General features: G+C 40.2%; 1 protein-coding gene across 1 annotated transcript; it reads right to left on the reverse strand.

The window, feature by feature from the left end:
- Positions 1 to 8,894: 8,894 nt before the first annotated feature.
- LOC103868264 (putative lipid-binding protein AIR1) lies at positions 8,895 to 12,003 on the reverse strand. The gene is made up of 2 exons (XM_033285228.1): positions 11,991 to 12,003; positions 8,895 to 11,887 (listed from the first exon to the last, which is right to left on the reverse strand). The coding sequence occupies exons 1-2, from the start codon at positions 12,001 to 12,003 to the stop codon at positions 11,520 to 11,522; spliced, it is 381 nt and encodes a 126-aa protein (XP_033141119.1). The 3' UTR covers positions 8,895 to 11,519.
- Positions 12,004 to 13,971: the final 1,968 nt, after the last annotated feature.

Genomic DNA, 13,971 nt, shown 5'->3' on the forward strand with positions numbered 1-13,971 from the left:
TTGACTTAGACTTTTTTTTCGTTCTTGTTCTAAGATAAACTTAGCTAGCGAAACCCTTGTATGTTTTATCTCTCGTGAATCTTATAACCTTGTTCTTTTACCAATCAATAATACGCCTTTGTGCAATTTACTTACAATATTCTGTTAGCTTTGTCTCTTTCGTTTTTCGTGTGTTTACGCAGATAATCCGGGACCTCTGGGAAATTTAAGTATTCTACCTTTCCTTATTTTAAGGAAATCAACAGTGTGAATTTTGGTTCCCACAAATTGACGCTAGAAGGAGGGGGGCGTCGGATTATCTAACTCAAAAACCACCAAACGTTTGAGCCACGGTATGTCTGATTGAACAGGCAGCGATGTTATCTCCTTCAAGGAGAGAGCAACGACTGATCCGGTCAAACTTCTCAACGATCTCCTTGTTATTGAGATAACAATCCAGAATATCGATATCACAAGGATATTGGTCGACACCGGAAGCTCAGCCGATATCGAGAGAATGGGAATCTGCCCATCCAAAATCGCGGATGATCCGAATCCAGTAGTAGGACTTTCGGGGGAGGCACCCATGACTCTTGGCATAATCAACCTCTCGGTTAAAGCCGACAGCATGACAAAAATCGTGGCGTTCTTGGTCTTCGATCGACCTGCATCATATAATGCGATCAAAGGAACTCCATGGCTGAATTCAATGCAAGCAGTCCCGTCAACATACCACATGTGTCTCAAATTCCCAACCCCTCGCGAAATCGAGACTATCTGGGGAGATAGGAAAATCTCGCGAGTATGCTTCGCCGCAGAATTAAAGCGAAAGAACCCTTAGCGGAGGTAACACCTAAAAAGAAAAAGAAATCATCCGCCATGGGCAACGCCCCAGAACAAGGCGAAACCGAAGTCTTTTGGCAATCAGGAGCAGCTGATGTCTTGGAGGGAAAGTGGGAACCAACCTGCGAGCTCGTTGTCTCGGTATGCGTAGACGAGGCATTCCCAGACTGATGTATCAAAATCGGTGCGAACCTGATCGAGTCCTTGAAAATTGAGCTTATTGCTTGTCTGAAAAAGAACTTGAACACGTTCGCGTGGGCCACGACCTCAACGTCGACCCGACTTTCAAACCTATCAAGCAAAAGAGACGAAAGTTGGGACCCGAGCGTGCTGGAGCGGTCAACGAAGAAGTTGAAAAACTTCTCAGAGTCGGATCCATAATGGAAGTTAGGTATCCTGACTGGCTCGCTAACCCACTCGTTGTAAAAAATAAAAACGGAAAGTGGCGAGTATGCGTCGATTTCACAAACCTCAATAAGGCATGTCCAAAAGATAATTTCCCACTACCACACTTGGTCGAAGTGACGGCAGGGAACAAACTCTTATCCTTCATGGACATGTTCTCCGGGTACAATCAGATCATGATGAACCCCGACGACCAGGAAAAATCGCATTCATAACCAACCGCGGAACCTACTGCTATAGGGTGATGTTGTTCGGTCTTAAGAATGCTGGCGCAACTTATCAATGAATCGTCAACCGTATGTTCTCCAAACAATGCGGAAAGACAATGGAGGTGTACATTGATGACATGCTCGTCAAATCCCTCGAAGATTGCTTCGAGAGGCTAAACATGCACAATATGAAACTTAACCCCGCTAAGTGTTGGTTCGCAGTAGAATCTAGAGAATTCCTGGGGTACCTCATCACCTTCCGCGGGATCGAGGCCAACCCTAAACAGATCACCGCGCTTATCAAAATGTTATCCCCGAAAACAAAGCGGGAGGTACAAAGATTAACCGGGAGAGTCGCAGCGCTCAACCGCTTTATCTCGCGATCAACAGATAAGTGTTTGCCTTTCTACGACACCTTAAAGGGAATAAGAATTTCGAGTGGACCGAAGAGAGCGAAAAATCTTTCCAACAGCTGAAACATTACTTGGCCACTCCCCCGGTGCTCACAAAACCCATAGAAGGAGAACCATTTTTCATGTACATCGCCGTATCAGTCACGGCTGTAAGCGGCGTCCTCATCCGAGAAGAACATAGCGAACAAAAACCCATCTTTTACGTAAGCAAAACTTTACTCGACGCAGAAACACGTTATCCGATGATGGAGAAACTCGCGCTTGCAGTCGTAATGTTAGGACGAAAGCTAAGGCCGTATTTCCAGTCCATACAGTCGTAGTAGTCACATCGTTCCCACTACGGACAATCCTGCATAGCCATAGTCAATCTGGAAGGTTAGTAAAATGGGCAATCGAGCTGAGCGAGTACGATATCGAGTACCGAGCAAAATCTTGCGCGATGTCGCAGGTGCTCGCCGACTTCCTAGTAGAACTCCCTACAGGGTGCACGACTAACCAGGATCCCGATTCGACCTGGACCCTCCACGTCGACGAATCCTCTTCCAAACAAGGCTCCGGAGTCAGAGTCAGACTCACGTCGCCAACAGGAGAAGTACTGGAACAATCATTCCGACTAATTTTCCACGCTTCGAACAATGAAGTCGAGTATGAAGCCCTAATCGCGGGTTTATGATTGGTACACGGCCTAAAATACTTAATATTCACGCCTACTGCGATTCCCAACTAGTTTCAAGTCAATACAGCGGGGAATACGAAGCGAGGGACGAGAGAATGGATGCTTACTTAAAACTCATTCAAAACTTGGCTCAAAGTTTCGACCAATTTGCTCTAACCCGGATTCCTCTTACCGAAAACACACAGGCTGACTCCCTAGCCGCCTTAGCATCTAGCTCGGATCCATGTCTAAGCAGGGTGATTCCTGTAGAATTCATAGAGCACCCTAGCATCGGGCCACCCGTCATAATAAACTTAATCGAGTCACCCGACGGCGATCCAGACGAAGTCGATGTCCAGGCAACGAAGGATCTAGAACAATCCGCGTATGGATTTGACAAACCTAGGACAGAAACAATCCTTGCATACATCACCGACGGAAAACTCCAAGCGGAAAAATGGGCGGCCCGAAAGATTAAGATCCAATCCACGCAATACATCTTGGTGGAAGGAGAACTCTACAAGTGAAGATTTTTCGGGCCACTCATGACCTGCATATAAGGGGAGAAAGCACGAAGGATAATGGAAGAAGTCCACTCTGGATCATACGGAAACCATTCGGGCGGAAGATCACTCGCGATCAAAATCAAACGCCACGGACACTATTGGCCGACAGTGATCAAAGAATGCGAGAACTTCACACGAAAAATGCGAAAAGTGCCCGAGGCATGCTCCTACCATCCATCAGACGACAGAAGTTCTATCATCGATCTCGGCACCATATCCATTCATGCGATGGTCGATGGACATAGTCGGACCCTTGCACATGTCAAAGCCAAAACGATTCTTGTTAGTTTTGACGGATTTTTTCTCAAAATGGGTAGAAGCCGATTCGTGTGGAGAAACATCGTCTGCAGACATGGCGTCCCATACAAAATCGTAACAGACAAAGGATCCCAATTTATTTCGACCAGGTTCGACGCCTTCTGCAAAAAAATGGAAGATACGACTAACCAAATCGACTCCTAGATACCCACAATGCACGTCCAAGCCGAAACGATTAACAAGACCATCCTCGATGGGCTTAAGAAACGACTGGACCCCAAAAAGGATATATGGGCCGAAGAACTCAAAGGAGTCTTATGGTCACATCGTACGACTCCGAGACGAGCAATGGGAGAAACTCCATTCTCTCTCGTCTAACGAAGCGAATGTATGACCCTAACAGAAGACGAATTCCCCGGAGTACAGAAGATTACTCCCGGAACGAGAAGATTTGAACAATCTAATGTTGCTGGATGAGCTCGATCTAGTCAAGGAACGACGGGACGAAGCCCTCCGACACATTCAAAACTATGAACAGGCGGCAGCAAAGTACTACAGCGCTAATTTCCAAAATAAAATACAATCGGCGGATGCAAGGGAAACTCGGAACCACTGGGAAATATCTTACAAAATCATAAAAGTAGTCCGACCAGGCGCGTACGAAATCACAAATATGCAGGACGTCAATTCCGAAAACTTGGAACGCGATGCACCTCAAGAAATACTACCACTAAGTAGCACTTTGCACTGAACTACGAGACGGCTTGATCCCTAAAGAGGGTACGTAGGCAATTCGTCATACGACGAGCTCAGCCGTCCCCCTTCATTAAAAATGGGGGGGGGGCGGGAGTGGCGGGAGAGATAGATAGATACGTATTCTCGTATACTCCCAAAAATAAATATCCGTTTCCAGATTCGAAATTTTGAAATTAATTTTTAACACGGCGGAAAACATCCCAAAATCCGAATGTCATTAGAACACGACGTAAAAGTTCAGCCTTCGACAAAGTGAGACGTCGCTAGTGCCAGAAGGACTCTTTTTCGTCAAGAACTTTCTGAAAGGAAACACTTACTTTAAAAACAGTCCGATCAAGACTATAAAAGGCACATCCCTTCTTAATACATATCCTTCGCGAAGAATCTAAAACGGTAATATCTACCAATAAGTTTGTTGCTGATCACAACAAACTCTCAACGTCCTAAACAGACTAAGCTGTCGCATAGAGATAGCTCTCGTACACCCAACACAAGGGTAATAGCGCTATATAAAAAAATCAACATTTTGGTCACCACTTTCGGGAGACTTAAAAATTGTCCTCGAAGAGATGCTTGATTCCTACCATACAAGTCACGTAAGCCGAGAGCATATCGCGGACTTTAAAGCGGGACGGAATCAGGTCGAAACCGATACGGGAAACATAAGTCGAAGTTGTTATTGCGCCCCCTAAAGCTGTGATTAGACCTAGGTCTTACCCTAAACCCATCACACTGGTCTCTAACATCTCTAGGCATAGTATCAAACACCCTGATATGAGATTCCAAAATTTGTCTCTTGACTAGTATTCGTGCATCTTCAGAAATTTCACGAGTCTTCGCACTACGGGAAACTCTCGAAACAGGTCACAGATATGGCAGTACACCCAGAGTTAGCCTACGAGATGACAACTCGTAGTCTTCCCTCTATACCTATATAAATACTCCATAAGATCTTAAAAACGCAAAAACTAAGTTTCATTTAAAAGTCGCAGAAGCGACGGGGATTTAAAGCCACAAGCGGCCAGTCCCAAGATAAAAACACGGCCACATTTGGCCAGAATAAAAAACATAAAACAAAAGTCCCACCCGAGACTGCAAACTCAATCATCCTCTGCATGCGGAGCCTCATCTTCGCGAACCACCCCTTCCGGGTTCGGAGCCACGCTTCCTCATGTGTCCTCGGAAAAGAGATCCTGACCAATGGGCTCACATGAGCAGGAGGAAAGAACACACTCGGACTTCAGGTTTGCGAGGATCAAATCAAAGTCTTCTTCCACACCTACCAGCTCTGCCCTACGAACGGGAAGCATGGCCCCTTCGACTCATGGAGACTGAGGCGCTTCACCGACCTCGTTCGTCCCTCCCTCGATTCCTGCCGAGGACAAATCCCTAACGTAAATGGCCGCCAAGGAATCAAGAAAATCGGAGTTCCTCGATAGGCGGATCTTGAACTTGGCACGCATGGCCTCCCTGGCCTCTCCAATCGCAGATTTCTCCCCGCTCTTGATCTTGCGCTTCAGCCGGCGCAGCTCCGAGGACTTAGCCGTCTTCGCCTCGTTTGCTCTGAGCAAGGAAATCGCAGTCTTCCCAAGATCCCCCTCAAGCTCGCCGATCCGAGACTTGAACCGAGCCGCCTCGAGGGAGTGAGCGTCCTCGATCACCTTCAACTTCCCTTCAATCTGCGATGAATTTTCTCGCGACTCCTCAAACTCCTTAGCAAGACGCTCAACCTCCGACCCACACTCGCTGATCATCCTGTCAATCAACAAGACGAACTGAAAGACAAAAGAGGTGATAAAAAAAAAATCGACTCATACGTGTTAAGAAAGAGAGAACCCGAACCCGAACCAGACACTCTTGTAGGCAAAGGGCCTGCCTCAACGCATTTCCCCTTCTTAGCCGCATCCGGGTTAGCACTCAGCCTCTTGCGACTTTTGGGCACAACAGCCAGAGCAGCGCTTGGAGCAGAGAGTCCTACGACGATCGATCTCTTCGCTGGAGGAGGCATCGACTCCGGAGCCGGTTCGGCATCGACAACACGAACCGGAGTCGTGGAGGAGCCCGACAGCTGGACTTCAGCATCGGACGCCAGCACGTTCTTGGCGACCGCCTCACCGGCAGGGACGGCGTCACACACGGGGAGGGACTCGGAAGTTGGGGCCTCGATTTGAACCTCCCCGGCGGCAGGAAGAACCGACAGACTTGCACCGGCGGCGTCGCTCATCTCGACATCACCATTCTTCTAGACATTGCTGGAAGAAGACATCTTGGTGGAGAAAAGTTTTTGAGAGAAAACACAAAGGGGACTTGTAAAATTGAGAGAATGTGGAAAGAATGAAGAAGAAAGGTCACTACTTATAGGAAATCAAGAGTTGAAATAACTTTTTCCGCATTAAAATAATCAGGAGAAATCTTTCGGGAAAAAGCAGTTTTAACCGCAAATTCCGATTAACACCATCACTCGCCCGCATGATTCGAACTCGAAGCTTACGAGCTGGGGGCCTAAATGTTGGGGTCAAAAACGGTTATCTCGGAATGAACGTCTAAAATCATATTTCCTCGCGGAAACCTTCTCTACACACTCTCGGTAAAATCTCTCGAGGATAAGTTTCAAAGAGAGACGAACCCCGGAACCAAAAAACAAACAGTCCAGCTTGACGGATGGCCGAGTTGGATCGAATGCGCGACCAGCTCGACCATCCGCCGAGCTGGGACGATTTTGTTGTTCTCATCCTGTCCATAATGCTCCTCTCCCAAGACTGTATTGAACTCGCTCTTGTTTCGTATCGATCTAAGTTTCCATTGGAGCTTTATAATAAGAACCGTGAGAATTCGTCTTCCCGAATACAGTTCATGGTTTTCATATAAACGATGACGGTTAACTTGACACCATACTCGTCTAACTATAAAAGAAATATGAACTCCTTTGGAAAACCGATGTCGCGTCAATAAACGTTCTTTCGAAGAAATTGTAAAAAAATGCTTAAGTCGGAAAACGGCCCAAAGAGGCCCAGAACGCGGTTGCCCACTCACAATTTCCTAAACAAAGCCAAGCCCAATGATGCTATGACGGCGCATTTTTATTTGCAGAAGAAGATAAATCTCGCGAAATCAGAAGATAAATGTAAAATTTCCAAGATAATGACGAAGATCGAAAAGAAAAGGAATAATTCCGCGAAAACCGACTTAAGAGGAATATATAGAGGAGCCTGAGCCGAGCACGCAACAGAGAGATTTTTTAGACCTAGGAGAACTCTGCTAGCTTAGAAAAACTTAGGATTTTGGCGGCCTAATTTTGAGTTAGACTTTTTTTTCGTTCTTGTTCTTAGATAAACTCAGCTAGCGAAACCCATGTCTGTCTTATCTCTCGTGAATCTTGTAACCTTGTTCTTTACCAATCAATTATACACCTCTGTGCAATCTACTTACAATATTATGTTAGCTTTGTCTCTTTCGTTTTTCATGTGTTTACGCAGATAATCCGGAACCTCTGGGAAATTTAGGTTTTCTATCTTTCCTTATTTTATGGAAAATCGATAGTGCAAATTTCGGTTTCCACAGTTATGTTAAATATTTATAATGATTTATCATAGACTAAACACTGTAAATTTATGTGGCTTTATTATCTAATTACAGGGACAAATAGTTTCTTAAAAAATTATATTTGTGTTCTACGTCGCATCCTCAACCTACTGTACCAATCTGTAAGAGTGATTAGAATGGAATAATAGTTCTTTATTCCTTCATGATAGGTTGCTCATGACTTGAACATACATTATCTTTCAACGAATTCTGTTTCATTGGCAGACATATCATTATTTAGTCTAAGCATAATCTCACATGAAGAAGCATTCATGGCTTCATTTAGCATTTGTTATATATATCCATGCTATATGGATGGACTTATTATACAATATCCGTAAGTTGTCAATAATATATTAGTAAGTTTCAACGAGAGCAATAATGAAACGACAGTTCAAACACAAACCATGCCTTTTCATGAATAGACTTCGGGGAGCTTATTGTATCAGGGATTTGAAGATTTTAAGTTTTGCTGGAATTCAAGGGGTTTACCTGAATTCCAGGATTTCGATGGGCATTCAAAAGGGGGGTTTGGTAGGATTTGGTAAGATCTGTATTTTGATATTTTAATCATAAAATTAACCATTCATATTATTTTTCAGCACCATTTATTTCTTCTCTCTCGTAGTAGAGATGCCCATACACCGAAAGAAGAGTGAACATGTCTCCATTACGGTTGCAGAATTGCACCTTGAAGATGACAAAGAGAAAAACTTCACACTTACAAAAATATGTAATTAATTTATTAGGTTTATATTAAAAATACATATAACCTCTAGACAGTGCTGATGAACGATGTTAACCTCCAGATCCGTAGACATAGAACGTGAACAAAGGTCGGGTCTTTAACCAAAGACTCTAGAGTTTCAGATCGATGAAAACTTTGTTATATCGTACCCAGTGTTGCACATAAACAAAAGCAAAGAGATCTTTCCTAGAGGAGAGACAAAGTATACAGCTTCTATGATGTTAAGATGGAAGTGTAAACTCTCTATGATCACTTCATTGATGTAAAAATCGATCAGAGTGTTCGTGTTTATGTCCTAGAAGATATATGAACTTTATAGGACCCCAAAAGTTATACTATCTTTCACTGTGTGCAGATAAAAAGCACTTTCTTTTCAAAGAACAATAAATCTTTGCATTCTATGTTTGTAGAGAAATAATCAAAATCATTTGTCTTGATTAACAAGTTCTCTACATCAGTTGTTCTAACACAACATGTTGGCTTCTTTGAGATTGTTTGTTTCAGTTTTACAAAGATGAAGACTCAAGACAGAGCAGAAGAAACTTCATCTCGAGGAGCTTCCGCTGGAAGTATAGGAACAGATTGTGGTATGTCGAGAGGTGTTTTTCTCTTTGTTACCGTCAATTTCAATTCTTCTGTAGTGTGTCCGTATTGCAGCCATGCTCAGACCAAAAAAAGAAAAAAGAAACTCAAGCTGCTTCTTCCATGGAAGGATAGAGGAGCAAACGAAAAAGAAGAGTGGTTTTGAATAATCTGAGGATAAAAATGAGAGAAAACAGTCTTATTCGACTGACGAAGCCAGAACATCCATGGCCATAACGAGAGCAAACATAGTCAAGAAGGTTATGTCAATCATTTTCTTCTGGTTGTTTTTTTTTTCAAATACCATCTCTTTAGATGGTATTCTTCTTATTGAATTTGAAGGGTAAAATATGTATTTTTTAAATCCAAAATAACTTTTGATGAATCTCATTAACCAAATCCATATTTTCGAATAAGGAGAGATTTGATAGAAATTCGACCGACGAAGCCAGAACATCCATGGCCATAATGAGAGCAAACATAGTCAAGAAGGTTACGTCAATCATTTTCTTCTGGTTGTTTTTTTTTTTCAAATACCATCTCTTTAGATGGTATTCTTCTTATTGAGTTTGAAGGGTAAAATATGTATTTTTTAAATCCAAAATAACTTTTGATGAATCTCATTAACCAAATCCATATTTTCGAATAAGGAGAAATTTGATAGGATTTCTACAAATGTTATATCCAATAACCTTGGATTTATAGAAGTTTTTATAAATACCTTATTCAATAAGGGAGGATTTGACAAAATCCTAAAATTTTATGAAACTCCTAGTCCAATAAACTCCTAGTCCAATAAGCGCCACTTCTTGTATTAGTGTTCTGAGAACCCGAACGAGTGTCCTTTAAGCCCATAAGGCGACAATGGGCCCAAAAAGTTCCATGGTCCATGCCGAGCTCAAGAGACGGCTCATGACGAGCTCAAGAGACGGCTCATGACGAGCTCAAGAGACAGTCCATGTCTAGTTGATACTTTCAAACTACAATATAAAAGAGATCAAAGCATTTAAGACTATCATATAGGCATATGAGAGATCACATTTCCATTATGTTCCACTCTAAGACACCTTTGAAAGAGAGATCAAAGACAACGAGAAGAGGACACAGATCCGGTTTAGAACCCTTAGTGAAATGCTCAAACCCGTAGAAACCTGATATGATATTGATCCTTAAAACCTTTATATTCGCTTTATCTGGTCCTTAATTTTCAAAAAGAACTAATTCAAACCATAGAGATCTCAATTAAAGCACAAACCTTTTTTGGTAAAATTAAATCACAAACCTTGATAGCCATAGAACCCCAAACCAAAGAATAGATCAAATTCTTTGCCAGAAGAATAAGTGACGAGATCATCGGTTAGTCGCACTCTCCATATATAGCCGCCCTAGCTAAATTTCTAAACGAATATTCATGTCTAATTTTATAATCAGTAATTATAATTTATATAATGCGATAGTTAAAAATGCTCTTAGTGACCTGTAATTTTTAACTAGATATTCTTATACGACATGGATATAGACTTAGAATCGAACCATGATATTTTTTTAGCTTTTTTTAGATCACCAACAGTACTGGAGCGAGACGTCTGTTCTATTTCTTCACAAAACTGATGCACAACTGCCAGAACAAATATTTCTTGCATAGATATATATAAATATATATTTCTTTTATAACATCGCGATTCTATTCTTTAGTTACTAATACAACAAGTTTGTAGTTATCTAACAAATATGAATATTAACTGTACTATTATGTAGTTTGATAAGAGTATATTAAATTAATGTAGTAGCGACTACATATTTCTTCACTTTTATGACAACAATTTTGGTTTGGAGATAGTTCTGATCAGATTAGAGCCAAAATGTATTCAGCTCAATTAAGCTGGAGATGTTTTGTTTCCATTTCGTTACTAAAAATTAAGCCAATGCGATTAATTAATGCTTACAACAAAATACTAAAACTTGTTGTTTTCCGTGAGATTTTATCATTTTACTTTGCTGTTTTCGATAAACGTATAAGCCCGACAGAACAACAACACCGATTGAAGCTTTTGTTAATCAAATTCGAAAGAAACGTTGTACAAACGAAGGTAAGGAAGAACAATAAAGTGAAAGGGGAACGAACGTGCCGATTACACAAACAAACCCATTATTGCATGAGAACGTTACACAGTGTAACTGTGTTGTTTTCAGTGAGATCGTATCATTTTACCTTGCTTTTTTCGATACACATATAAGCCCGACATAGACAACAACACCGATTTGAAGCTTTTATTAATAAAATTCGAACGAAACGTTTTACAAACGAAGGTAAGGAAGAACAATGAAGTAAAAGGGCAACGAACATGGCGATTACACACACAAACCCATTATTGCATGAGAACGTTACACTCATCATTTTATTCAATCGAAGGAAGTTACAAATACAAAAGAAATCACCAGTTAAAAAGCAAAAGACGACAGGCAACACGTTCAACCTTGATTTTTTTCGGTATGTCTTCAGATATTTCATACGTATTCAACTTACGGGCATAAGAAACTTGGTGGAGCAAATCTGCTACAAGCATTGAAAAGTGCACTGATATCGATGGGAAGGTGAACGTTGATGCTAAGAACGTTAACGTCGAGCACGGTACAGAGACAGACTGCAGCCTCAAGGTCAGCGAAGCCTGCAATTAGCGAGCAGCACCGCGGTACTGGTGGCGGTGGGTTTCCTAATGTTAAGTCAATTGCATTGAGCATATTTGTGCAAGCACCGATCTGAAGGGAATTTCTAGGACAAGTGCCTTGAGCAGAAGTGTAAGTGAAGAAGAGGAGGTTAAGGAAAAGGAAGAGTGCAAGAGAGGTTCTTGGAGCCACTTGTTTGTGTACCAGAAAAACTGAAACAAAATCTCAGGAAGTAGTAGTGTCTTTATATTCTTTGAGAAGGGTGGAGATAAATTATGGGGTTATAGTGGATAACTAAACTAAATTGTTTGAGTATTAAAAATACACCAGAAAGACACATTATTGTATCAGTTCAAAAAGACATTATTGTAATGTATTGCATTTTACTATTTTGTATTACCAAAAAGTAGTTTTCCTTGGAACCCTAAAATAAGAGTTATTCTTGGGTTCGCCGCCTAACCAATAGGATTTCGTATTTGATATCTTTTTAAAAAGGAAACTAAATATTATCAAGTTATATTATGTTTTTAAAATAAAAAAGATAAAAATAATAGTAGTTACAAAAAGACGAATTTTTCAAAAAATATATTTTTAACGTCATCAGCAAAACACTAAACCCTAAATACTAAACCCTAAACCCTTGGGTAAACCCTAAACCGTTGGATAAATCCTAAACTCTAAACCAAAAACATAAAACGCTAAACCCTAAACCCAAAATCCTAAACCCTTGAGTGTTTTAGTGTTTAGTTTTTTCTGATTTAGAGTTTAGGATTTATTCAAGGGTTTAGGGTTTACCCAAGGGTTTATGATTTAACCAAAGGTTTAGGGTTTAAGTTTTACAGTTTAGGATTTTGGGTTTAAGATTTATTGTTTTGTTGACGACGTTAAAAATATTTTTTAAGAAAATATTTTTTTCTGCAACTACTATTATTTTTATTTATTTATTTTTTACTTTTTATTTTAAAAACATAATACTCCCTCTGTTTTTTATTGTAAGTAGTTTAAGTAAAAATTTTTTGTTTCAAAATATAAGTAGTTTTCATAATTTTATGTAACTTTTTCTTTTATTAGGTGTAGTGTTACCAATCAAATAATATATACTTATTTTATGTTTGGTTTAACTACACCTAATTTATATATCAAATGCTACTTTTGGACAAATTAATAAGTTTCTTAATATTTGTTCATTCATCTAAAACTACTTATAATAAAAAACAGAGGGAGTATAATTTTAAAATATTTTGTTTCTTTTTTAAAAAGATATCGAATATAAAATAACACAATCCTATTGGTTAGTGAACCTAGAGGTTGTATGTTGTATGTCATACTAATGTACGCTGCAATTCATCATATCCTTAGGGATTGCGAGAGGAGCAGGGTGGTAAAGTATAGCAGGATATGCAAGCATAGGATCATATTATCTGGTTGGAATACCTGTGGGTTCAGTCTTATGTTTTGTTGGTATACCTGTGGGTTCAGTCTTATGTTTTGTTGCGAAATTGAGAGGGAAAGGACTTTGGTTTGGTATATTGTTAGGCTGCTTTTTCCAAACGGTGGTTCTTGCTCTTGTCACTTTTTTCACCAATTGGGAGCAAGAGGTATACTTTTCATTCTCTAGTTACTTATCTTCATCATTCTCTTATAAATTATAATTAATGTTTTGAACTTTATCGCGATTGGGCTCCAGGCAACGAAGGCAAGGAATAGAGTATGGGAGATGTCACCTAAAGGAAACCAAGAAACATAAATCATAAAAGAGGATGTGCAAGTTTTACTAAGCGATATTTCAGAAAATGTGTAACCCCATATCCATGAGTTTCTGATTTACACAAGCGTCTGTGTTTCTAGTTCACATAAGCATGTGTTTATGAATCGAATAAGAATATGACTTCGAATGTTTCCAACTGCACCATATTTAATAGTAACAAAAATCATAACATATATCTATGTATCTATTTTTATTTTTTTACTAGTGCTACATTTTGTCATTCAGAGCCTATGTTTCTTGAATAGACTATCCACAAGAGATTGAACAGTGAACTAGAATCTGGGACAATGAAGTACTATTAGACAACAAATATATAGCAACCTGAAATCATATTATTCTGCTCATAAATGATTTTCATTTTGATTACCTCAATTCTTTCTTATACGTATGATATCACTCAAATTACCCTAAAGAGTGTTAGTACTTAGGGATCGAATCCACAGAGACTCTAGGATTACTCAACAGACTTAAATAATTAGAAATGAAAATAGACTAAAAGGTTTTAATAGTTTTAAAAGCAGTAAATGATAAATCGAAAAC

Source organism: Brassica rapa, chromosome A02, assembly GCF_000309985.2.
Source record: "Brassica rapa cultivar Chiifu-401-42 chromosome A02, CAAS_Brap_v3.01, whole genome shotgun sequence".
NCBI lineage: Eukaryota > Viridiplantae > Streptophyta > Magnoliopsida > Brassicales > Brassicaceae > Brassica > Brassica rapa.